The sequence below is a fragment of the Petromyzon marinus genome, chromosome 12, assembly GCF_048934315.1.
Source record: "Petromyzon marinus isolate PM22_M1 ecotype Great Lakes invasive population chromosome 12, UKy_Petmar_22M1.pri1.0, whole genome shotgun sequence".
Taxonomy (NCBI): domain Eukaryota; kingdom Metazoa; phylum Chordata; class Hyperoartia; order Petromyzontiformes; family Petromyzontidae; genus Petromyzon; species Petromyzon marinus.
Genome location: NC_133678.1, coordinates 15,536,879 through 15,561,036, shown reverse-complemented (window position 1 = coordinate 15,561,036; position 24,158 = coordinate 15,536,879). Strand labels below are relative to the sequence as shown.

At 52.0% G+C, this 24,158-nt stretch overlaps 1 protein-coding gene across 3 annotated transcripts in view; it reads right to left on the bottom strand.

The window, feature by feature from the left end:
* Window positions 1-317: 317 nt before the first annotated feature.
* ADCY3 (adenylate cyclase 3) overlaps window positions 318-24,158 on the bottom strand; it is a 120,493-nt gene continuing 96,652 nt past the window's right edge. For 2 of the 3 annotated variants that reach the window (XM_076066673.1, XM_076066675.1), the window contains exons 13-23: window positions 22,286-22,373; window positions 19,109-19,225; window positions 17,756-17,872; window positions 12,790-12,911; window positions 11,642-11,723; window positions 10,508-10,666; window positions 9,542-9,688; window positions 8,649-8,768; window positions 6,054-6,183; window positions 1,926-2,050; window positions 318-1,066 (exon numbers count right to left, since the gene is read on the bottom strand). In XM_076066673.1, the coding sequence (XP_075922788.1) occupies window positions 884-1,066; window positions 1,926-2,050; window positions 6,054-6,183; window positions 8,649-8,768; window positions 9,542-9,688; window positions 10,508-10,666; window positions 11,642-11,723; window positions 12,790-12,911; window positions 17,756-17,872; window positions 19,109-19,225; window positions 22,286-22,373 (1,390 nt within the window). In that variant the 3' untranslated portion in view covers window positions 318-883. The remainder of the gene's footprint in view (window positions 1,067-1,925; window positions 2,051-6,053; window positions 6,184-8,648; window positions 8,769-9,541; window positions 9,689-10,507; window positions 10,667-11,641; window positions 11,724-12,789; window positions 12,912-17,755; window positions 17,873-19,108; window positions 19,226-22,285; window positions 22,374-24,158) is intronic. The other variant, XM_076066674.1, reaches the window with a different exon arrangement.

Sequence of the window (24,158 nt, the reverse complement as noted above, 5' to 3'; positions counted from 1 at the left end):
TCCACTTTTCAACACGATGAGATTCAGGTTTCGGGTTAAACAATATGTCCACATGAAGGAAACACAAGTGCAAAGCTATCCCGACCAATGTCCCCCTTCCACCCACCCCCTCCACACCCCCCAACCTCCTCCCCCCCCTTCCTCCCACCACTTTTTAGGCAAATCCCTTTCGCAGGGATGAAAATACTGTGAAGGTTTCCACATCCTGAGCGCAGCCCGCACCGGACGCCGGAGAAGACGCGGAGAGGGAAATAAAAACGGAAGGGAAACTGATCCTATGCAGTTTGTTTTACGTGTACTGTACAGCTGCTACCAAGTCCAATATATATTTGTTTATTTATATAAAGCACGCAGCGGCCCCTCATCTCGGGCAGAATTCTAGGCAGGCAGAATCGACCAATGGCGTCCTCGCCGGAACGGCAGCGCGAAGCCAACGGTCAGCACTCCCCCGCGGTGTCCCTCGGCCCCGCGGCGTCCTCTCTCCTCTTCGGCGTCGTTCTCGTCCGGGCGCTCGTTCCGCGGTGTCTTCTAGAGCCGTTCTCGTTCAGCCAGCCGGTTTTATCTCCAACATCGCGATTTCCCTTAAAATATATATACGAATCGATCGTTCCTGCGTGGCGAGCCCTCCTCGCTCTCGGGCCTCACTGCTTGCAGACGCCAGCCTGGCGGGCGGGCGGTTCAAACCTCCTCCTCCGCCGGCCGTTGGGTTCCCAAGCGTCCCTCCGGCCGCCACCCCGTCGCGATCCGCAAAACCCGCAGGCCACAACCCGCTCGGCGGTCAAGGCAGCGGGGCTGTGCGAGCCGTCGGGAAAGGGGGGGCGAGCGAGGAGCGAGTCTCTCTGTCGTTGTCGTTTGGTTTCTCAAAGCGGCGAGCGCGGCACTTTCAGGCGTTCTCCATCACCTGGTGCGGGAGGCTCATGGCAGAGCCGTTGATGAAGGAGCCCTGCTTCTCGCGGCCCTTGAGGATGTAGGTGATGAGCTCGCCCTTGCCCTTCACGAACACGGGGCCCCGGCGGACGAAGCGGAAGCCGTAGTCCTTGAGCACCAGGTACGTCTCCTCCACGACCTGCGCGAGGGAGAGCACGGGACAGCGCGGGTCAGTGTCGGGGACGCACGACCCCCGAGCTCTCCGTGAGTGGCCCAAAGTCGGTCGGGCCCATGCTGGGGCCTGACGACATCAGAATCGGAATGTTTATTTAGACTGGAGGAAGAATCCGATGAACTATAAAGCTCTTTTTCACAGATGTGCAGCAGGGGCAGGTTAGAATGTTACAACAACAAACGATCCAAAAACAAAGTACAAGAAAGGTAAACAAATCACCTTAAAAATATATATCAATGAAACTAAACTATATATGTTCATCTTACCAGGCAAGTAAATCTCACTGAGCTATTAACTTATTTTTCAGAAGCGACCTGGCCACAAATGATAGCCCAACGAAGTAGGTTATCGTGTGGATGTTTGTTTATTGCAGCCAAATACTCTAAACGCGTGATGCTGATTCTACATGTGGGGGGAAAAACTGGAGGACCCAGAGAAAAACATTTACGCGACCACAGGAAGATCACGCAAACTCCAAATATGTTCCGTGCCGGAACATATTTTGGATCGAACCCGCGATCTCATGCATACCAGGTGAGGAAGATAACATCACAATCACCGTGGCACCCTTTAAATAAAAGCCTGTACTGAGCTGAATGTGATCTCGCTGTCCACGCTCCCATTGCCACCGTGAGGTCCTGGGTGGGGCCCGGAAACCGGCCAGCGTCCTGGCCAGTTGCCTGCGCCGGCATTGCCAGCACTCGGCCAGGCCTCCCTCCGCCCTCTTATTCACAGCTCTCCGCGCCCGGGCTCCTGCGGCCCGGGATGCCGTGGTACGGCCCATGGCACGGCCCGCGGCACGGCCCGCGGCACCTGCGCTCACCTGAATGTTGCCGATCTGGCCGGTGGACTCCATGCGGCTCGCCACGTTCACCGTGTTCCCCCAGATGTCGTAGTGCGGCTTCCGGGCGCCGATCACCCCGGCGAGCACGGGGCCCTTGTTGAGGCCTGGACACAATTTGAGGGTAATGCCGTCGGTCGCGGCGACCGCTTAACCCTCGCGTGCGGGCGAGCGCCACGGCACGGAACAGAAGCGTCCATGCCGCACCGCCGCCCCCTCAGTCTCCCCACTGTCTTGCCACCTTGGCGCATTGCGGCTCTGGGCTCACGCTCCTCTTGAGCCGGTCGACAACTTCTTATAGTCACGCATTATCCCGGAGTCGAAAACTCTCAAGACCCACGTCGACTCGGCCATCAAGGTAAACGCTCAAAATTGGAGTCCTGTACAGAAACAAATGCTCTATTCCACCTCGACGTCCCACCTGCATGTAGTTAAAGACACCATCCCGCCCATTTCTGATTATTGTGACACAGTCTAGCACCTAGCTTCTGAATCTACCCTAACGCCGCTACTCAATTCCATAGTTCACTTGGAGGCTCATCTAAGATGCTCACCAGCAGGCCAATCTCGGAACCATCCCCTCGCTGTCCCATCAGCCTCCATGTGAATGTGTCAAATGTCAGCACTTATGTGTATGTGTGGTGAACTTTGCTCGCACCGTACGTAGTCAACCGTGCTAATCGGAGGTGGCTACAATTGTCTTTATTAGTGTCTATGAGTGTCTCTAATAGTCTTCATTTGAAGCTTTCGTGACTGCAGGAATCCATACTCTCTGGTTCTTTCGGTAAAGTCACGTAGGTAGAAAAAATAATAAAAGAAACACGACGTTTCGGTCGCAACACAAGCGTCCGTCATCAGGTGAGAAAATGATCTGCTGTTGTGCCTTTATATAGGCACGGGAGGGGGGGGGAAGGGGGGGAGTTTTGTCGAGTCGTGGCTGCAGGAGATCATGGGGGGAGAGGGGGGAGGGTTTGTGGCGTGCAGGGACGGGTGGGGGCTCCACGTCACAAACCCTCCCCCCTCTCCCCGTGAACTCCTGCAGCCACGACTCGACAAAACTCCTCCCCCCCCTTCCCCCTCCTCCCGTGCCTATATAAAGTCACAACAGCAGATAATTTTCTCACCTGATGATGGACGCTTGTGTTGCGACTGAAACATCGTATTTCTTTTATTTTTTCTAACTTCGTGACTTTACCGAAAGAACCAGAGAGTATGGATTCCAGCAGTCATGAAAGCTTCAAATCAAGACTGAACCACCTCTATGGGGAGGGCTTCCACGCAACTGTGAGATCTTTTAACAGACTGCGAGACAAGAAGGCACACCTGATCGAGTCGCTCACCTTTCTGTAGAGATGCCGCGACAACAAGGTAATACCGATCGCATTTACACTCACATCCGCTGCTGTCGCTTCCCCAAACGCTAAACGGATCTTGTTTAAGGCCAGCCTAGCCCTAATCTCAGAAAGAATGAGGCTGCTCTGATTTGGACTTGATAATTTAGACAAGACTCTCTTACAATCACATTTAGCATTAACAGACAATGTCCACATCTGATTGGGACCATGTAGATAACATGACTGTTTCTTCAGCTGCTTCAATGTCAACCAAAAGTAGCGTTAACCTGATTGCCAAATTCAACCTCCTGTCAAAAAAGAAACCCGAACCACACTTGGAAAAGTTAGATGTCAACAAGATTGCCATCAATCACAGTAACAGCCCAATTTCTGACAGCCTAAAATCGGTACTAGCTAAGGGGTTTAATTTCGCAGTCACCCCCAAACACATCCCAGTGGATGACATCATTGCCCAGTTCGACGTAGCCCTCAAAGGTCTGGGACACATCCCGGCAGACGTTGCAAGATCTGAAATCGCTGCTATCCTCAAGAATGCTAAGAAACCCATTAGCAAGGACGAACGTTTTGAACTTGCTCAATTAAAAAAGAGAGATGATATTGTCATCCTCTCAGCTGACAAGGGCAATGCCACTGTCATCATGGATAAAACCACATACAACAACAAAATCCAGGACCTTCTCAATGATGGCTGCTATACCAAAATTAACAGAGACCCTACCATAGCTTGGCTACTAAAACCAACAAAATCATCACTAATTCGACTTCCCTAATCGAACCCACCAAACAGCTCTCTCTAAAACCTTCAGTTACTAGACCACCCAAATTTTACGGCCTTCCAAAAATCCATAAAGAGGGTACTCCACTCCATCCTATTGTATCCACCATTAACTAACCCACTTGCAGACCGGCACAATTTTTGTCTGAGACTCTGCTTCCCTTCACGGACAAGACCGCCTCGGCTGTACTTAATTCGGCCCACTTGGTTTCACTAATCAAGGACATATCACTGTCCCCGGAGGATTTGCTTGTGAGTTTAGATGTAATCTCCCTCTTCACTAAGGTACCCATACATGATACTATTGCAATCATTGAAGACCTGGTCCAACAGGGATTGAATCCTGATGTACCTTCGTTGGTAAGGCACTGCATTACCAACACTTACTTCAACTGGAATGGTACTTTCTACAAACAGAATGAAGGTACCCCAATGGGCTCTCCCCTATCACCAGTGGTAGCGAATATTTTCATGGAGAGATTTGTGACAGATGCCATCCAGACATCCACCCGACGTCCTTCCTTGTGGAAGAGATACGTAGATGACACGTTCGTCATCTGGCCACATGGCCTGACGGAACTATACCAATTTCTCAACCACATCAATTCCATACACCCATCTATCAAATTCACCATGGAAGTGGAAAATGATGGCAAGCTACCATTCCTGGATGTTTTGATCGAGAAGAGACCTGATGGCTCGTTGGGACACTCTGTCTATAGGAAAGCCACCCACACGGATTCTTATCTAAAGCCTGACTCCCACCATCATCTAGCTCAGAAGAATTCCCTCATCAAAACACTACACCATAGGGCTCGTTGCATCTCCGACCAGCACCACCTAGCCAGTGAGCTTGAGCACGTACGCCAGGCTCTCAGAAGGAATGGATATTCTGACCGCACAATCCGCAAAGCTGCATCCACAACCATGGGTAGAGAACCATCTGAGGACCCAATCAAAACCATCACCTTGCCATACATAACAGGGGTTACCAAAATAATTTCCAAAATGTTAAACAAACACAAGATCCAAGTTTGGTTCAATACAGTACACAAAATCCGTCATTTGATCCCATCGGTGAAGGATGCGATTCGGGACATATGTAATGTCCTGGTGTCTATAAGCTGAGTTGTGTCTGCAGCAGCAGTTACATTGGTGAAACGAAGCGACATGTCTCAGACCGGGTTCGCGAACACAAAGCGGATTTGAAACACGGTAGAACCAACAGCTCGGCGGTGGCGGATCATTGTTTCAACGCTGTAAGCACACGTGACATTGTTTTTTCCGAGACCAAGGTGCTCTGCAAACCCTCGGGCTACCATCAGAGATTTGTTCATGAAGCTATCCAGATATACAAACACAGACAAAAATTTAATCGAGAAGATGGATTCAGATTGAGCAATCATTGGAAGGACGTGATAAACCCTGTCAAGTTTTTACTGCTGTGATTTTCACTCACCCACCCGTGCCGTTTTTGTTTTCGGTTACTAATTCAAGCTCATGGACATGCTAATTTCTCCAGCCCCACTCATCCCTGCACGCCACAAACCCTCTTCCCTCTCCCCCCATAAACTCCTGCAGCCACGACTCGACAAAACTCCTCCCCTCCCTTCCCACTCCTCCCGTGCCTATATAAAGTCACAGATAATTTTCTCACCTGATGGACGCTTGTGTTGCGACCGAAACGTGTTTCTTTTATTATTTTTTCTATCTATGACTTTACCGAAAGAACCAGAGAGTATGTCTCTAATAGTGTCTATGAGTGTCTCCGTTAGTGTCTATGAGTGTCTCCGATAGTGTCTATGAATGTCTCTGATAGTCTTAATGAGTGTCTTTGTTAGTGTATATGAGTGTCTCTGTTAGTGTTTATGAGTGTCTCTGTTAGTGTCTACGAGTGTCTCTGTTAGTGTCTATGAGTGTCTCCCTCCCTTGGCGTCTGTGCCGGGTTTACCGGTGTTCTCAGCGTCTGTGAGCCCGTACCTATCCTCAGCATGAAGTTGTTGAAGGACTGGTAGTTGATGTTCATCAGCGCCACCTTCATGGCCAGGACAAAGTCGGCGAGGTCGGAGAGGTGTTGCCAGCGATCCCGGTCCGAGAGCTCCGCGTCCTTCTAAGGGCACACCGCGCCGTCACCGCCCTGCCCACAAACTACCTGCCCGCTCGCCCACCTGTCCGCCGATCTACCCGCCCACTCGCTGCCCGCCCACTCGCCGCTCGCCTGCCAGCTCACTGCTCACCTACGTGCAGTAGGGGGTTTCCTGCCTTCAGAAACCATTGTGTATGGTTGGCTGCCATTCTTAAAGGTTCCCAGTTATCGGCCAGTAACACGTCGATTATAAATTTCAGTTGGTTAATCGACTAAATCAATCAAGCAACCAACCCACCGTGACCGCTCTAGAACGCAGGGCGAGGTGCCCCAAGAATTTCTTCACAAAAAACCCCGCAAATTATTTTCATGACCCCCGCATTTTTGTCCATGTATTTATTGATCAATTTCAAAATAAATGTGAAGAATTGGTGAAAGAACATCGCCAGATCCACCGACTTCCCTAACCCAACTCTGCGGCAGCCCCTGTGTAAGCACAGAGCTCAACCGAGGCCAGCCAAAGAGCTCTGCTGCTCAGTTTAACACCATTCTGGCGAATTGCCCGATGATGCTGGAAGTATTTACCAGCGAAACGTCGTACTCAAACTGTAAATGTGGATTAACTCTTCAACACACCGGTGGGCTGAAGTAGTGAATTATTTGTCTTTTGTCAACGTGACACTTTTCTTTGCTGATTGGCCGTGTCGGGTGGTGGAGGGTTACGACACATTTATAAATAAACGCGATCTAACCCAAAAACCTTTATTATGAGCTCTGCTGCTGCTGCTGCACCGCGTGGTGCAGCAGCAGCAGCAGCTACAGTAAGGGAAAAAAGTATTTGATCCCCTGCTGATTTTGTACGTTTTCCCACTGACAAAGAAATGATCAGTCTATAATTTTAATGGTAGGTTTATTTGAACAGTGAAAGACGGAATGACAACTAAAAAATCCAGAAAAACGCATGTCAAAAATGTTATAAATTGATTTGCATTTTAACGAGGGAAATAAGTATTTGACCCCCTCTCAATCAGAAAGATTTCTGGCTCCCAGATGTCTTTTATACAGGTAACGAGCTGAGATTAGGAACGCACTCTTAAAGGGAGTACTCCTAATCTCAGCTTGTTACCTGTATAAAAGACACCTGTCCACCGAAACAATCAATCAATCAGATTCCAAACTCTCCACCATGGCCAAGACCAAAGAGCTCTCCAAGGATGTCAGAGACAAGATTGTAGACCTACACAAGGCTGGAATGAGCTACAAGACCATTGCCAAGCAGCTTGGTGAGAAGGTCACAACAGTTGGTGCGATTATTCGCAAATGGAAGAAACACAAAAGAACTGTCAATCTCCCTCGGTCTGGGGCTCCATGCAAGATCTCACCTCGTGGAGTTGCAATGATCATGAGAACGGTGAGGAATCAGCCCAGAACTACAGGGGAGGATCTTGTCAATGATCTCAAGGCAGCTGGGACCATAGTCACCAAGAAAACAATTGGTAACACACTACGCCGTGAAGGACTGAAATCCTGCAGCGCCCGCAAGGTCCCCCTGCTCAAGAAAGCAAATATACATGCCCGTCTGAAGTTTGCCAGTGAACATCTGAATGATTCAGAGGACAACTGGGTGAAAGTGTTGTGGTCAGATGAGACCAAAGTGGAGCTCTTTGGCATCAACTCAACTCGCCGTGTTTGGAGAAGGAGGAATGCTGCCTATGACCCCAAGAACACCATCCCCACCGTCAAACATGGAGGTGGAAACATTATGCATGGTGGGTGTTTTTCTGCTAAGGGGACAGGACAATATCACCGCATCAAAGGGACGATGGACGGGGCCATGTACCGTCAAATCTTGGCTGAGAACCTTCCCTCAGCCAGGGCATTGAAAATGGGTCATGGATGGGTATTCCAGCATGACAATGACCCAAAACACATGGCCAAGGCAAAAAAGGAGTGGCTCAAGAAGAAGCACATTAAGGTCCTGGAGTGGCCTAGCCAGTCTCCAGACCTTAATCCCATAGAAAAGTTGTGGAGGGAGCTGAAGGTTCGAGTTGCCAAACGTCAGCCTCGAAACTTTAATGACTTGGAGAAGATCTGCAAAGAGGAGTGGGACAAAATCCCTCCTGAGATGTGTGCAAACCTGGTGGCCAACTACAAGAAACGTCTGACTTCTGATTGCCAACAAGGGTTTTGCCACCAAGTACTAAGTCATGTTTTGCAGAGGGGTCAAATACTTATTTCCCTCATTAAAATGCAAATCAATTAATAACATTTTTGACATGCATTTTTCTGGATTTTGTTGTTATTTTGTCTCTCACTGTTCAAATGATAGACTGATCATTTCTTTGTCAGTGGGCAAACGTACAAAATCAGCAGGGGATCAAATACTTTTTTTCCCCTCACTGTACTGGCAGCATGGCTCTGCAGCACCCCAAGTCCAATATCGAAGCTTCCAATTAAATAGCACGGATGGCTGAGCCGGAGCCTCCCACCTTGGCGCCTGTGTGGTAGCCGTTGCTGGCCGTGTCGTGGTTGAGCCCCGAGGCCGCCATGTAGGTGCTGCCGATCGTCTTGATCTTTGTGATGTTCTTGAACTTCGGCTCGTCCAGCAGCTGCGTGCCAGCATGATCAGCAAGCAAGTAGATCGTCAGCATCATCATCAGCATGCAAATCATCAGCATGCAGATCATCATCATCAGCATGCAGATCATCATCATCAGCATGCAGATCATCAGCATGAAAATCATCAGCATGCAGATCATCAGCATGCAGATCATCATCATCAGCATGCAAATCATTAGCATGCAGATCATCAGTATGCAGATCATCATCAGCATGCAGATCATCATCATCACCATGCAGATCATCATCATCAGCATGCAGATCATCATCAGCATGTAGATCATCACCATGCAGAAAATCATCATGCAGATCATCATCAGCATGCAGATCGTCAGCATGCAGATGATCAGCATGCAAATCATCATCACCATCACGGATCAGAATTCTCCAAGGATACTTTCTGTCGAGCAGCACAATACAACTAGCATGAGAGCTGACATGCGGCGTGATGCTGCACATCGCGTGACATCTTGCCACGTGCACACGTGACCGCGCGTATCCGTCGTCTGCAGCCGTCTCATCTCTCGCTTACTGCGGGACTCAGGACTTCACTCGGTGCACCGCACCTCTGGAGCCTGGGTGCCTCAGAACCGACAGAGGAAAGACCGCTTATCGCCACCCAACCCCCCCCTCCCGCGACCCGTTTTGTCGCGAGTTCGGGGGCCCGTCGAGCTGCTTGGGTCGGGGCCCTGAGCCTGAAACCACGCGGAGAGGGGGATCGCGGGCGGGTGGGCGGGCGAGCGAGCGGGCAGGCAAGACTCACGGCGTCGAAGTCGGAGATGATCTCATTGAGGAAGCGCAGGCACTCGATTCCGCCATTGTTGATGTTCTCCTCCGTGTAGAAGTCGGAGAAGTTGGGGATGGAAGCGAACATGACGCCCACCTCGTTGTACGAGTGGCTGTACAGCTCCTGCATGGGGGGGGAGGGGTGGGGGGGGGTGGAGGCGGCGGCGAGAGGAGCGTTCGTCGCGGTGCCTTTGACCGCAGTGCTCACCCAGCCCCAGGTTTGAATTGTTTTTTTTGAACCGCGTGAGAGTGCTCAAGAGAGCTGAATCAAGCCGCCTCGTTCGCGAGAGACAACTGGGGGCATTCGTTTGCAGGCGGGCGGAACGATGGCAATAACAAACGTATAACGTGCACAGCCACGGATGAGCAGCATGGCAGCAGCCACGCGGCCAGCCGATGCCAACACGAGTCCAAGCTCTCCAGTTCTCTATGTATTAAGGTGCTATCGGCGAATCAATGAGCATTTCCACGTGGGAGTAAACCTGAGCAACTGGAGAAAAGGCCCACTGAGCTACGTAGCTCTTTTTCAGAAGCGACCTGGCTATCACAAATGATAGCTCAACGAAGTGGTTCGTCATCACGTGGGCATTCATAGCAGTAGCCAAATACTGTACTCTGAACGCGTGATGTTGATTCTAAACGTGGAGGCAAAACCGGAAGACCCGGAGAAAAATGTACGTGAGACACGCAAACTCCAAATATACAGCAGGTGTAAGTCGGGACCTCCTGTATATTAGGTGAGGTAGTTAACATCTCGTCTGAGTCACATTGTCTGAGTCACCTCATCCAGAGTCACCTCGTCTGAGTCACCTCATCCACGAGCCACCTCGTCCAGAGTCACCTCGTCCAGAGTCACCTCTTCCATGAGTCACCTCTTCCATGATTTACCTCGTCCACGAGTCACCTATTGAGCGACGAGCAGGCTTGGTGGTGGGGCGCTCACCTCGTCGCGCTTCTTGGAGCCGAGGAAGTGGCGCGCCACGTGCTCGGGCAGGATGTTGGTGACGAGGGCCTCGTTGCGGCGCCGCATCTCACTCACGCGGTCCTTCTGCTCGTGCACGTCCATCTTCCACAGGAACAGCGTGCGGGCCAGCTTCTCCACCTGCTCGCACGTGCACGCACACACGTACACCGGTACACACGCAGACACGTACACACTCGTGCACACACACACACATGTACACACACATACACGTTTATACATGTATACGTGCAGACACGTACACACGCAGACACGTACAGACGTACACACACACATGTACACACACAAACACGTTTATACACGTACACGCGCAGATACGAACAACGCGCAGACACATACAGGCCTACACGCGCAGACACGTACACACGTACACGCGCACACACGTACACGCGCAGACACGTACACGCGCACATGTGTACACATGCGTACACGTGCAGAGACACAGACGACTTTAACACGTTGGCTTTCGCGACTGATATTATCGCTGATAACATTTACCGAAACAAGGAGGGGACTTCTTCTTCACAATTCTGCATAATCGCCCGATGAAGCCGGTTTTTGTAATCACCAGCGAAAAGTCACGGGACTCGAATTGTAAATGTTGTGGATGTTACTCTCCAACACACTTCAGTAGCAAATAATTGGCACGTTTTGTGTACGTGACAAACCCTTCCTGATTGGCTGTGTTGGGTGGTGGCGGGTTTAACGATGCATTTATATTTACGCGATATAACCCAAAAAACCTCGATTATGGATGCAGACAAGCATGCACCTGGCCACAAATGATAGCCCAACGAAGTGGCTTATCACGTGGAAATGTATAGCAGCCAAATACTCTCAACACGTGATGCTGATTCTAAATATGGAGGGAAAAAACGGAGGACGCGGATACAAATCCACGCGACCACGGGGAGAGAGAGACACGCAAACTCCAAATATACAGCAGCAGGCGTCAGGGTCAGGATCAAACCCACGACCTCCTGCATACCAGGCGAGGTAGTTAACATCTTTCCACCGCGATGCACACACACGCACGCTGGAACGGCTATGGAAGGATCAGCCGGCTCCCCCGCAACAGTGGCGGACACTACTCACGTGCCGGTTGAAGCAGTAGAGGCTGATCATGATCACCAGGATCATGGCCGTCATGGAGTACTGTGTGGGCACCACCGTGTCTCTGCACCCACGTGGCACGCGCAGATGGCACGAGGACAGCGTCGCGAGCTCTCAACACGCACATCACCGTCGTCATCATCACATCATCATCATCATCACCACCGTCATACACATCATCATCATCACCGTCATACACCGTCATACACACATCATCATCACCGTCATACACATCATCATCATCACTGTCATACACATCATCATCACCGTTATACACATCATCATCACCGTCGTCGTCATCACATCATCGTCGTCGTCATCACATCATCACCGTCATACACATCATCATCATCACTGTCATACACATCATCATCATCACCATCATACACATCATCATCACCGTCATACACATCATCATCATCACCGTCAGACACACATCATCATCACTGTCATACACATCATCATCATCACCGTCATACACACATCATCATCATCACCGTCATACACATCATCATCATCACTGTCATACACATCATCATCATCGTCATACACATCATCATCATCATTTCCGTCATACACATCATCGTCATACACATAATCATCATCACTGTCATACACATCATCATCATCACCGTCATACACATAATCATCACCACCGTCATACACATAATCATCATACACATCATCATCATCACCGTCATACACACATCATCATCACCGTCATACACATCATCATCATCACCGTCATACACATCATCATCATCATCACTGTCATACACATCATCATCATCACCACCATACACATCATCATCACCGTCATACACATCATCACTGTCATACACATCATCATCATCACCGTCATACACATCATCATCACCACCGTCATACACATCATAATCATCATACACATCATCATCATCACCGTCATACACACATCATCATCACCGTCATACACACATCATCATCACCGTCATACACATCATCATCATCACTGTCATACACATAATCATCATCACTGTCATACACATCATCATCATCACCGCCATACACATCATCATCATCACCGTCATACACATCATCACCGTCATACACATCATCATCATTGCTGTGTCTGTCGCCGCGTCTCTCACATGGTGTCGTGGTAGCGCGCCTCGTCGTAGGCTTTGTACAGCTGTTTCCACGCCACCGTGTTGATGAGACCCCACACGATCGAAACGCTCAGCATCAGCGTGATCTTCACCATGTGGCTGACCTGGAGACGCGAGGACACAAGGACGCGGGGACATGGAGACACGGGGACATGGACACACGGAGATATCAGGACCAGACAGGGCGATATGGGGATATGGGGACACAGGGAAACGGAGATACGGGAACAGACGGGGATATGGGGACATGGGGACATGGGGACACGGAAACATGGGAACAGACAGGGGGATATGGGGACATGGGGACACGGAGACAAGGAGACACGGGGACATGGGGACAGATATGGCGATATGGGGACACGTATACACGGGGTCACGGGGACAGACAGGATGATATGGGGACACGGAGACACAGAGAAATGGGGACATGGACACACGAGACATGGGGACAGACGGGGCGACATGGGGACAGATAGGACGATATGGGGACACGGGGACAGACGGAGACACGGAGACACAGAGACACGGGACACAGGCACAGACGGCGACATGGGGACACGGAGACACGAGCACATGAGGACACGGGGACAGACAGGGCGACATGGGGAAACGGGGACAGACAGGGCGACATGGGGACACGGGGACAGGGCGACGCACACATGCGGAGATGCAGGGACACGGGGAAACAAGGAGGTGGGGACGAGTGAGTGGGTGGGTGATCAGATGGGTGAGTGAATGATTGAGTGAGTGAAGTGAGTGGGTGAGTGAGTCAGTGGGTGGCTGAGTGGGTGGCTGAGTGGGTGGGTGAGTGGCTGCGTGGGTGGATGAGTGGGTGAGTGAGTGGGTGGCTGGATGAGTGGGTGAGTGAGTGGGTGGACGGGCAACTCTGTCGTGGACAGTGCTGTGGGGGGAGGGCCAATTCCGATTGGCCTCTCCCCTCATGGCATCTGTGACCACCACAGTGGCTAAACGGGGGTTCTGGATGGGTGCGAGGGGCTGGTAACCCCTCCCCCTTCAAAAAATTACCACGAAACCACGACTTAAATATATAACTAATAAGCTTGTGCCGGAGGCCCTGGGGGGACAGGCGTTTATGATGTGTCCTGGCCAAACCCCAATTGGCGGAGCCAGGAGATTGAATCTCTATCATCGGTGCTCCTCCAGAAACAACGAAAAGCCACTTCGTGTGGCCACGTTGAATGTTCGAACGCTCACTGAGGAAGAGAGGCTGCCACTCCTCTGTCAGGAGCTGGACCGGTACCGCCTGGATCTCTGTGGCATTCAGGAGGTCCGGTGGACCGGTTCTGGCTCCTGCCACCATGGGGGGTGGACAGTCCTCTACTCGGGGCAGCAGACTGCCAAACAACAGGGTGTGACTCTTCTTTTGAATAAAAGAATGAAGGGTGTGTGGGAACGTGGCAGTGAGGTGTGGGAAGCTGTAAGCCCCAGGCTACTTTGGGCTCGCCTTCCCATCAACCAGAGGTGAGGAGTGGTGGTCGTGGTTACTTATGCCCCCACCGAAGACGAACATCCGTGGAGGGATGCAGGCAAAGCCGATGAGCCAGATGCCTTCTATGACCTGTCACAGGTGCTGGCTAAAGTGGCCCCTCGGGATAGAGTCATCTTGTTGGGTGACTTCAATGCCCGAGTTGGTCATGATGCTGGCACCTGGTCTGGAGTGATTGGAGGGCATGGGCCAGATCAGCTCAATAACAACGGTAGGAGGCTGCTAGATTTTTGTGCAGCCCATGGGCTTGTAATTAAAAACACGCTGTTCCGGCATCGGCGCATCCACGCAACATCATGGATGCATGCCGGGTCCAAGCAAGAACATCTGCTGGACTACATAGTGACGGACCAGCGGATGCGAGCCCATGTCCTTGACACCAGGACCTACCGTGGAGCTGATCTGCCCTCTGACCATCGACTAGTCATCTGTAAGATGCGCCTGCCATTCTTCCACTCCGGTGGTGGGTGTACACCCAGGCCCCCATTCCAACCTAAAGTGGCCTGGTCTCAGCTGATGAAAGTTGCAAGCGAGAATTTCATCATCGCTTGAGGCTGGGGTTGCCATCGTTCCCCACTCCTCCTGATGTCGAGGGTAAATGGGCGAGGTTTAGTACTGTGACTCATGCAGCTGCAATGGCTGCTTTGGGTACACGGTCCAGACCTCCCCAGAGACCCTGGCTGATAGGAGGTGTTCAGGATAGTTGAGAAAAAGCGACAGGCCCACTGCCATCGGCTACAGAATCCCATGTCAGAGAATGAGGAGGCTTACTGCAGCCTTTGCTCGTAGGTTCGGAGAGCCGTGAGGTGCTGCAAGGATGGGTGGTGGTCGCGGGTTGCTGAGGAGATGGAGTCTGCCTCAGTGGCCGGTGATCACAAATCTCTATCTAACTCCATCACTAAAGTAACCTGCAGCGCCACACCTATTACCATCATGAGGGGAAAAAACGGTGTTCCAATCTCCGACCCCCAGGAACAGGTTTGCAGATTTGCTGAGCATTTCTGTGAGGTCCTGGGGGAGGGGAAATCCCTCAGCCAGGAAAACATCGTGGCACAAAGTGGGGATGATCCTGCTGAGGCTGCAGTGCCTCAAATATTGGAAGAAGTCACCCCCTGTGAGTGGCTGGCTGAGGTGCCATCTGTTGAGGAAGTACTGAAGGCGATCCGGAGTCTGAGACCAGGAAAGGCACCGGGCAGAGATGATCTCCCAAGCGAAATGCTGAGGGAGGGTGGCATTTGTGCACAGACTGCCCTATATGACATCATAACAACAATCTGGAGCACTGGACGGGTTCTGCAGGATTGCAAGGATGCCCTGGTGGTCCCCCTCTTTAAGAAGGGGGACCGCACAGACTGTAACAACTACAGGGGCATCTCACTCCTCAGTGTGCCGGAAAAGGTCCTGGCAAGGATTATTCAACATCGCCTTGCCAGGCACACTGAGGAGAGGCTTGCGGAGCCCCAATGCGGTTTCAGGAAAGGGCGGTCCTGCACAGATGCCATATTTTCTGTCTGTCCGTCTGCTACAGCAGAGGTGTAGGGAATTCCAACAAGACCTACATCTCTGCTTTATTGACCTGGTCAAGGCCTATGATACCATCAGTAGGCCTGGGCTCTGGGTTGTTCATCGTGCTTTTGGAGTCCCTGACCCTCTGCTCATGATCATTAAGGACCTTCATGATGGTGAGCGGGCCCGGGTAAAACTACGTGGCCGGGAGTCAGAGCCATTCCCTGTACACCTTGGGGTGCGACAGGGATATCCTCTGGCTCCCACATTATTTACCATCTATTTTGACCACGTAATTCATGATGCCTTCAATAGCTGTACCAGGGGAATCTCCATTTGGTACAGATATGATGGGAGGCTGATCGATGCCCGGGTCCGGTCAAGGGATAGCTCCCTATTGCTCAACCACGTTATGAATGCCATGATTTGGTAATAGCTGCTCATACAGAGGAGTAGTTAGAGACGCTGCTGCTGAGACTGGAGCGTGCCACTAAGAGATGGGGCCTTACCATCAGCTCCACCAAAACTAAGCACCTGCCTGGGTATTTTGTACCATCGGACACTCCACCCCCCAAACTCCCAATCGGTGATGGGGCAGTTGTGGAGAGAGTGGAGAGTCTCCCATATCTGGGCAGTGTGCTTATGACCGACTCCAGTTTAACAGCAGAGATCTCAGTCCAAATCAGTCGAGCGGCAATATCTTTTCATCGGGTGCGTAATGCTGTGTGGAAGCTACCTGGTCTGTCGCTCCACACTAAGCTTCAGGTCTTCTCGGCCACGGTCATTCCCTCCCTTCTCTACGCTTGCGAAACGTGGACCCCCTTAATGGAACATCTTCGCCGGTTAGAAACATTGAGGCTAGCCTGCCTACGATCCATCCTGGGTTTAACCAGGCTGGATTGTGTGAGCAGCTCATAAATCCTTGAAAGATCTGGGCAAGGTCCAATCGGTGAGCCCCTCCGGCAGACAAGACTGCACTGGCTGGGTCATGTAGCCCGCATGCCCAGCCACCGCATGCCGAAACAGCTTTTGTTCGGCCGGATCGAGGGGGCTAAACGGGCGCGGCACGGGCTAGAGAAGAGATGGAGTGATGTGGTACAGGAGGACGTGGAGCTGAGTGGACTTGCCGATGACTGGTACCAGCGGTGTCAAGATCGGCCTCTGTGGAGGAGGCTCGTGAAGGACGCTACTGGGCAGTTGGAGGCAGTCGCCCTCCAGCAACAACGGAGGGCAGAGGAGTGACGCAACAACGAGCGAAGCGTCGGGTGGCTAAAACATAGCAAATATGGCACAGTAAGGGGCATAGGTGGTGCATCAGCCAGTCATCTCAGTCAGTCGACCCGTGGCACCTGGGTCTGCTCTGTGACCTCCTGCCAGCGGGTGTTCGACACTTCACGTGGCCTCAAGGTGCACATGGCCTGGCACAAGCGTCGTGGTGACGTCACCGCCACTTAGTGCCGTATGGCGGTTGTCGTTATCTGAGTGGATGGGTGGGTGAGTGAGTGGGTGAGTGAGTGGGTGACTGAGTGAGTGAGTGGGTGAGTGAGTGGGTGAGTGAGTGGGTGAGTGAGTGGGTGAGTGGGTGGGTCGGTGGGTGGTTGAGTGGGTGGCTGGGTGGGTGGTTGAGTGGGTGGGTGGGTGAGTGAGCGTGGGTGGGTGAGTGAGTGGGTGGATGAGGGGGTGTGTGAGTGAGTGGGTGGGTGGTTGAGTGGGTGAGTGAGTGGGTGGGTGTTTGAGTAGGTATGTGAGAGGGTGGGTGGGTGAGTGGGTGGGTGAGTGGGTGGATGAGTGGGTGGGTGAGTGGGTGGGTGAGTGGTTAAGTGGCTGGGTGAGTGGGCGGATGAGTGGGTGGGTGAGTGGGTGATTGGTTGAGTGGTTAAGCGGGTGGGTGAGTGGGTGAGTGAGTGAGTGAGCGGCGACGGTTCGTGGCGGTACCTGCACGAGCATGCTGGTGGCCATGAGTGCAAGCACTGCGATGAACGAGTAGTACTTGGGGTAGCGCAGGCAGCCCAGCATCTGGGGCAGCAGTGCCTGACCCCCATAGCAGCTCAGCTGTGGACACAGAAACACACACTGAGACTTGGAGACACTCAGACACAGGGATACTCGGACACTCGGACACGGGGACATCAGCGTCAGGGGGACACGGGGACACTCAGACATGGGGACACCAGCGTTAGGGGTAGATGGGGACACTCAGACACGGGGACACTCAGACATGGGGATACCAGCGTTAGGGGGACACGGGAACACTGAGACACAGGTCACTCGGATACCAAGACACGGGTCACTCGGACACCGAGACACGGGTAACTCGGACACCGAGACACGGGGACACCGAGACATGGGGACACCAAGACACGGAGACACGTGGACATCAAAACATGGATACACGGGGACACCGAGACACGGGTCACTCGGACACCAAGACACGGGGACACTGAGACACGGGGAGACTCGGACACTGAGACACGGGGAGACTCGGAAACAGGGACACGGTGAGACCAGTGTCGGGGGGACATGGGGACACTGAGACACAGGGAGACTGGTACATGGGGACCCAGTGAATGTTGATGATGTTGATGGTACTATTGAAGGGGATAGTGATGTTGATGGTGAAGACGGTGTTTGATGATAATAATGATATTAATAGGGATATTAATGGTGGTGATGTAGTGATGGTGGTGATGTGGATGTCGTGATGGTGGTAATATGGATGGTGGTGATGTTGGTGATGGTGGTGATGCAGCGATGATGGTGATGTTGGCTATAGTGATGATGTTGTCAATGGCGGTGGTGATGTTGTTTATGGTGGTGATGTTGGTATTGGCGAAGTAGTGATGGTGGTGATAAAGTGATGGTGGTGATGCAGTGATGGTGGTGATGATGTTGGTGATGTAGTGATGGTGGTGATGGTGATGTTGTTGATGGTGATCTTGATGGTGGTGATTTTGGTGATGTTGGTGGTGGTAATGGTGGTGATGCTGGCGATGGTGATGATGGCTGTGATGGCGGTGATGGGCGATTTAGTGGAGATGGTGATATTAGTGATATTCGTGATGGCGGTGATTGTAATGTATTGATGGTGGTGATAGTGGTGATGGCGATGTAGTGATGTTGGCGATGGCGGTGATGCAGTGATGTTGACGATGGCAATAGTGGTGATGTTAGCAATAGCGAGGATGGTGATGTAGTGATGTTGGCGATGGTGATGTTGGCGTTGGCGGTGATGTTGGCGATGGCGGCGATGGTGATGTTGGCGATGGCGGTAATGGTGATGCTGCTCACGATGTCGATGACGTCGGCCACCACAAGAACCACGATGGCTGCCATGGCCCAGCTGTTGCGTGCCCAGCGCGTGCGGTCGAGCCACGCCGAGAAGCGAACCAGCCTGGCAGGGTACGCCTACAGCACCATCATCACCATCATCATCAATAACATCAACAACACCATCATAATCAATAACATCAACAACATCACCATCATCATCAACAACATCAACAACATCACCAGCCTGGCAGGGTACGCCTACAGCACCATCATCACCATCAATAACATCAACATCACCATCGTCATCAGCAACATCAACAACAGCACCATCATCACCATCATCATCAATAACATCAACAACATCACCAGCCTGGCAGGGTACGCCTACAGCACCATCATCACCATCAATAACATCAACATCACCATCGTCATCAGCAACATCAACAACAGCACCATCATCACCATCATCATCAATAACATCAACAACATCACCAGCCTGGCAGGGTACGCCTACAGCACCATCATCATCATCATCAATAACATCAACATCACCATCATCATCAACATCATCAACAACATCAACAACAACACGAGCCTGGCAGGGTACGCCTACAGCACCATCATTACCATCATCATCAATAACATCAACAACATCACCATCATCATCATCAACATCAACAACATCATCAGCAACATCATCATCATCACCATCATTATCATCAACATCAACAACATCATCATCATCAACATCATCATGACCATCGTTATCATCATCAACAACATCAACATCATCACCATCATCACCATCATCACAATCAACAACATCAACAACATCACCAGCCTGGCAGGGTACGCCTCCAACATCATCAACATCAACATCACCAGCCTGGTGGGGTATGCCTACAGCACCACCATCAACAACAACATGAACAACATGAACAGCACCACCACCATCATTACCATCACCACCATCAACACCATCATCACCACCATCACCACCATGATCACCACTAACACCATCAACATCACCACCAACAACAACCGACATTCACCATGAAGTGGCAGTGATGTCCCCACGGTGCTTGTGCCAGGCTATGTGCACGTTGAGGCCACGTGAAGTGTCGAGATGAGTGCCCGATGCATCCCCTGTGCCCAACTTGCTGTGAGCTACCCGGCGCTCCACTCGTTGTTGTGAGTGTCGCTCCTCTGCCCTCCGTTGTTGTTGGAGGGCGGCTGCCTCCAACTGCCCAGTCGCATCCTTCACGAGCCTCCTCCAAAGAGGTCAATCTTGACACTGCTGGTACCAGTCATCGGCAAGTCCACTTAGCTCCACATCCTCCTGTATCACATCACTCCATCTCTTCTCTAGCCCGTGCCGTGCCCCTTTAGCCCCCTTTAACCGGCCGAACAAAAGCTGTTTAGGCATGCGGTGGCTGGGCATGCGGTGGCTGGGCATGCGGTGGCTGGGCATGCGGTGGCTGGGCATGCGATGGCTGGGCATGACCCAGCCAACATAGCCTTGCCAGCCGGAGGAACTCACCGATGGGACTTTGTCCAGATGTTTCAAGGATTTGTGAGCTCCTCACACAATCCAGCCTGGTTAAACCCAGGATGGATCGTAGGCAGGCTAGCCTAAATGTTTCTAACCGGCAAAGATGTTCCATTAGAGGAGTCCACGTTTCGCAAGCGTAGAGAAGGGAGGGCACGAGAAGACCTGAAGCTTCGTGCGGAGTGACATACCAGGTAGCTTCCACACAGCGTTACGCAACTGATGAAAAGATATTTGCGCTCGAGGGATTCGGAGTGAGACCTCTGCTGTAAAACTGGAGCCGGTCATGAGCACATTGCCAAGGTATGGGAAACTCTCCACTCTTTCCACAACTGCCCCATCACCAATTGGGAGTTTGGGGGGTGGAGTGTGTGATGGTACAAAATACCCAGGTAGGTGCTTAGTTTTGGTGGGGCTGATGGAAAGGCCCCACCTCTTAGTGGCATGCTCCAGGTTCAGTAGCAGCACCTCCAACTCCTCCTCTGAGTGAGCAGCAATTACCAGGTCGTCAGCATACATAACATGCTTGACCAATAGGGAGCCATACCTTGACCGCACCCAGGCATCGATCAGCCTCCCATTGTATCTGTACCAGATGGAAATTACTTTGGTACAGCCATCGAAGGCTTCACGAATTACGTGGTGGTAATGTTAAATAATGTGGGAGCCAGAGGACATCCCTGTCGCACCCCAAGGTGTACAGGCAATGGCTCTGACTCCCGGCCACGTAGTTTTACCCGGGCCATCAGGAAGGTCCTTAATGATCATGAGCAGAGAGTCAGGGACTCCGAAAGAACGAAGACCCAGAGGTCAGGCCTACTGATGGTATCATAGGCCTTGACCAGTTCAATAAAGCAGAGATGTAGATCTTGTTTGAATTCCCTACATCTCTGCTGTAGCGGATAGACAGAAAATATGGCATCTGTGTAGGACCGCCCTTTCCTGAAACCACATTGGGGCTCTGCAAGCCTCTCCTCAGCGTGCCTGGCAAGGGATATGCCCCTGTAGTTGTTACAGTCTGTGCAATCCCCCTTCTTAAAGAGGGGGACCACCAGGGCATCCTTCCAATCCTTTAGAACCCGTACAGTGGTCCAGATTGTTAGTATGATGTCATGTAGGGCAGTCTGTGCACAAACGCCACCCTCCCTCAGCATTTCGCTTGGGAGATCAGCTCTGCCCAGTACCACCACCATCAACATCAACACCATCAATATCACCATCACCACCTCCACTCGCACACCCCAAGCCTTCAGTGAACACCTCCATATTTGTGAACTTTTTACCGCAGAGGGCAATATAGATATTCACAAGCGATGTTCACTGTTGAGGAAAATCATGAACGATTAATCGTCAAGTGGCAAAAAGTCTCATGGTTAGGATGCGCAAGGCCGTTGCCGCTGCTGCTGCCTTCTGCTCCGGGTCGACGGCCCAAGCCTGCCCTAGGCCCCGACCCGGAACGAGGCCCTCGCCGCACCCACAGGCGCAGCCCCTCCAGTGACGAGGTAGCAAGACGAGTACCATACCAACAACTTCCCTGTTCATCACCTGCCTGTTACTCACTTGCCCACCCACCACTCACCTACCCACCCGCCACTCCCTGCGAGAGGCGTTGGCGGTGCTGCCGGATGCCACAGGGAGATGTTTACCCGAGGAAAGATGGCAGCGAGGCAGCAGACGGTGAGGACGATGAGCATCACGACTCCAGCCACAAAGGTGATGAAGTTAGCGGGCAACCTGTACCACACACACACACACGTGCACACGCACGCACAGACGCACGCACGCACAGACACGCACAGACATACGCACACACACGCACGGATGCATACGCACGGACGCATACACACGCATAAGCATACACGCATAGATATACACACGCATGTACACAACAACAACCGCCATTCGCCACTAAGTGGCGGTGACGTCACCACGACGCTTGTGCCAGGCTATGTGCACCGTGAGGCCACGTGAAGTGTCGAACGCCCGCTGGCAGGAGGTCACTGGGCAGACCCAGGTGCCACGGGTCGACTGACTGAGATGACTGGCTGATGCACCACCTGTGCCCCCTACTGTGCCAACCTGCTGTGCTTTAGCCACCCGGCGCTCCGCTCGTTGTTGTGAGCGTCGCTCCTCCGCCCTCCGTTGTTGTTGGAGGGCGACTGCCTCCAACTGCCCAGCAGCATCCTTCACGAGCCTCCTCCACAGAGGCCGATCTTGACACCGCTGGTACCAGTCATCGGCAAGTCCACTCAGCTCCACGTCCTCCTGTACCACATCACTCCATCTCTTCTCTAGCCCGTGCCGCGCCCGCTTAGCCCCCTCAATCCAGCCAAACAAAAGCTGTTTCGGCATGCGGTGGCTGGGCATGCGGGCTACATGACCCAGCCATCGCAGCCTTGCCTGCCGGAGGAGCTCACCGATGGGACCCTGCCCAGATCTTTCAAGGATTTGTGAGCTCCTCACACAATCCAGTCTGGTTAAACCCAGGATGGATCGTAGGCAGGCCAGCCTAAATGTTTCTAACCGGCGAAGATGTTCCATTAAGGGGGTCCACGTTTCACAAGCGTAGAGAAGGGAGGGAATGACCGTGGCCGAGAAGACCTGAAGCTTAGTGCGGAGCGACAGACCAGGTAGCTTCCACACAGCGTTACGCAACCGATGAAAAGATATTGCCGCTCGACTGATTCGGAGTGAGACCTCTGCTGTTAAACTGGAGCCAGTCATAAGCACACTGCCCAGGTATGGGAAACTCTCCACTCTCTCCACAACTGCCCCATCACCGATTGGGAGTTGTGGGGGTGGAGTGTCCGATGGTACAAAATACCCAGGCAGGTGCTTAGTTTTGGTGGGGCTGATGGTAAGGCCCCACCTCTTAGTGGCACGCTCCAGTCTCAGCAGCGGTCAAGGGATGGCTCCCTATTGCTCAACCACGTTATGTATGCTGATGATTTGGTAATAGCTGCTCAGTCAGAGGAGGAGTTGGAGACGCTGCTGCATGTACACATACACAAGCACACACACATGTATATGGCAGTGTAGCGGTCAGCGCGCTGCGCTATAAACCCAACGACCCGAGTTCGATTCCTGCTCACGGCCAACACCAGTGATGACTATCTGAACCGGTCATGGGCCTCTCCTAGGTCGACTCAGCTTCAAACGAGTACATGGCGTGGTGTTTATACATAGGTATTGGGGAAACAAAGGCGAACAGATGTGGTGCTAGTCACATGACCCGAGCGAGCGTGTGTGTGTGTGTCTCTGCATGTTCCATGCAAGGGGTTGACTCTGCTGGGGCTTCTGCGCCACAAATATTAGAGGAAGTAGCCACCATCTGTGAGCGATATCAGTTGGGGCACCATTGTGGCGAGATGTTAACTACCTTGCCGGGTATACAGGAGGTCGCTGCCTACCCTTAAGCCTGCTGTATATTTGGAGTTTGTGTGTAGATTTTTCTCCCGGTTGTCCGGTTTTTCACTCCACATTTAGAATCAACATCACGCGTTTAGAGTATTTGGCTAC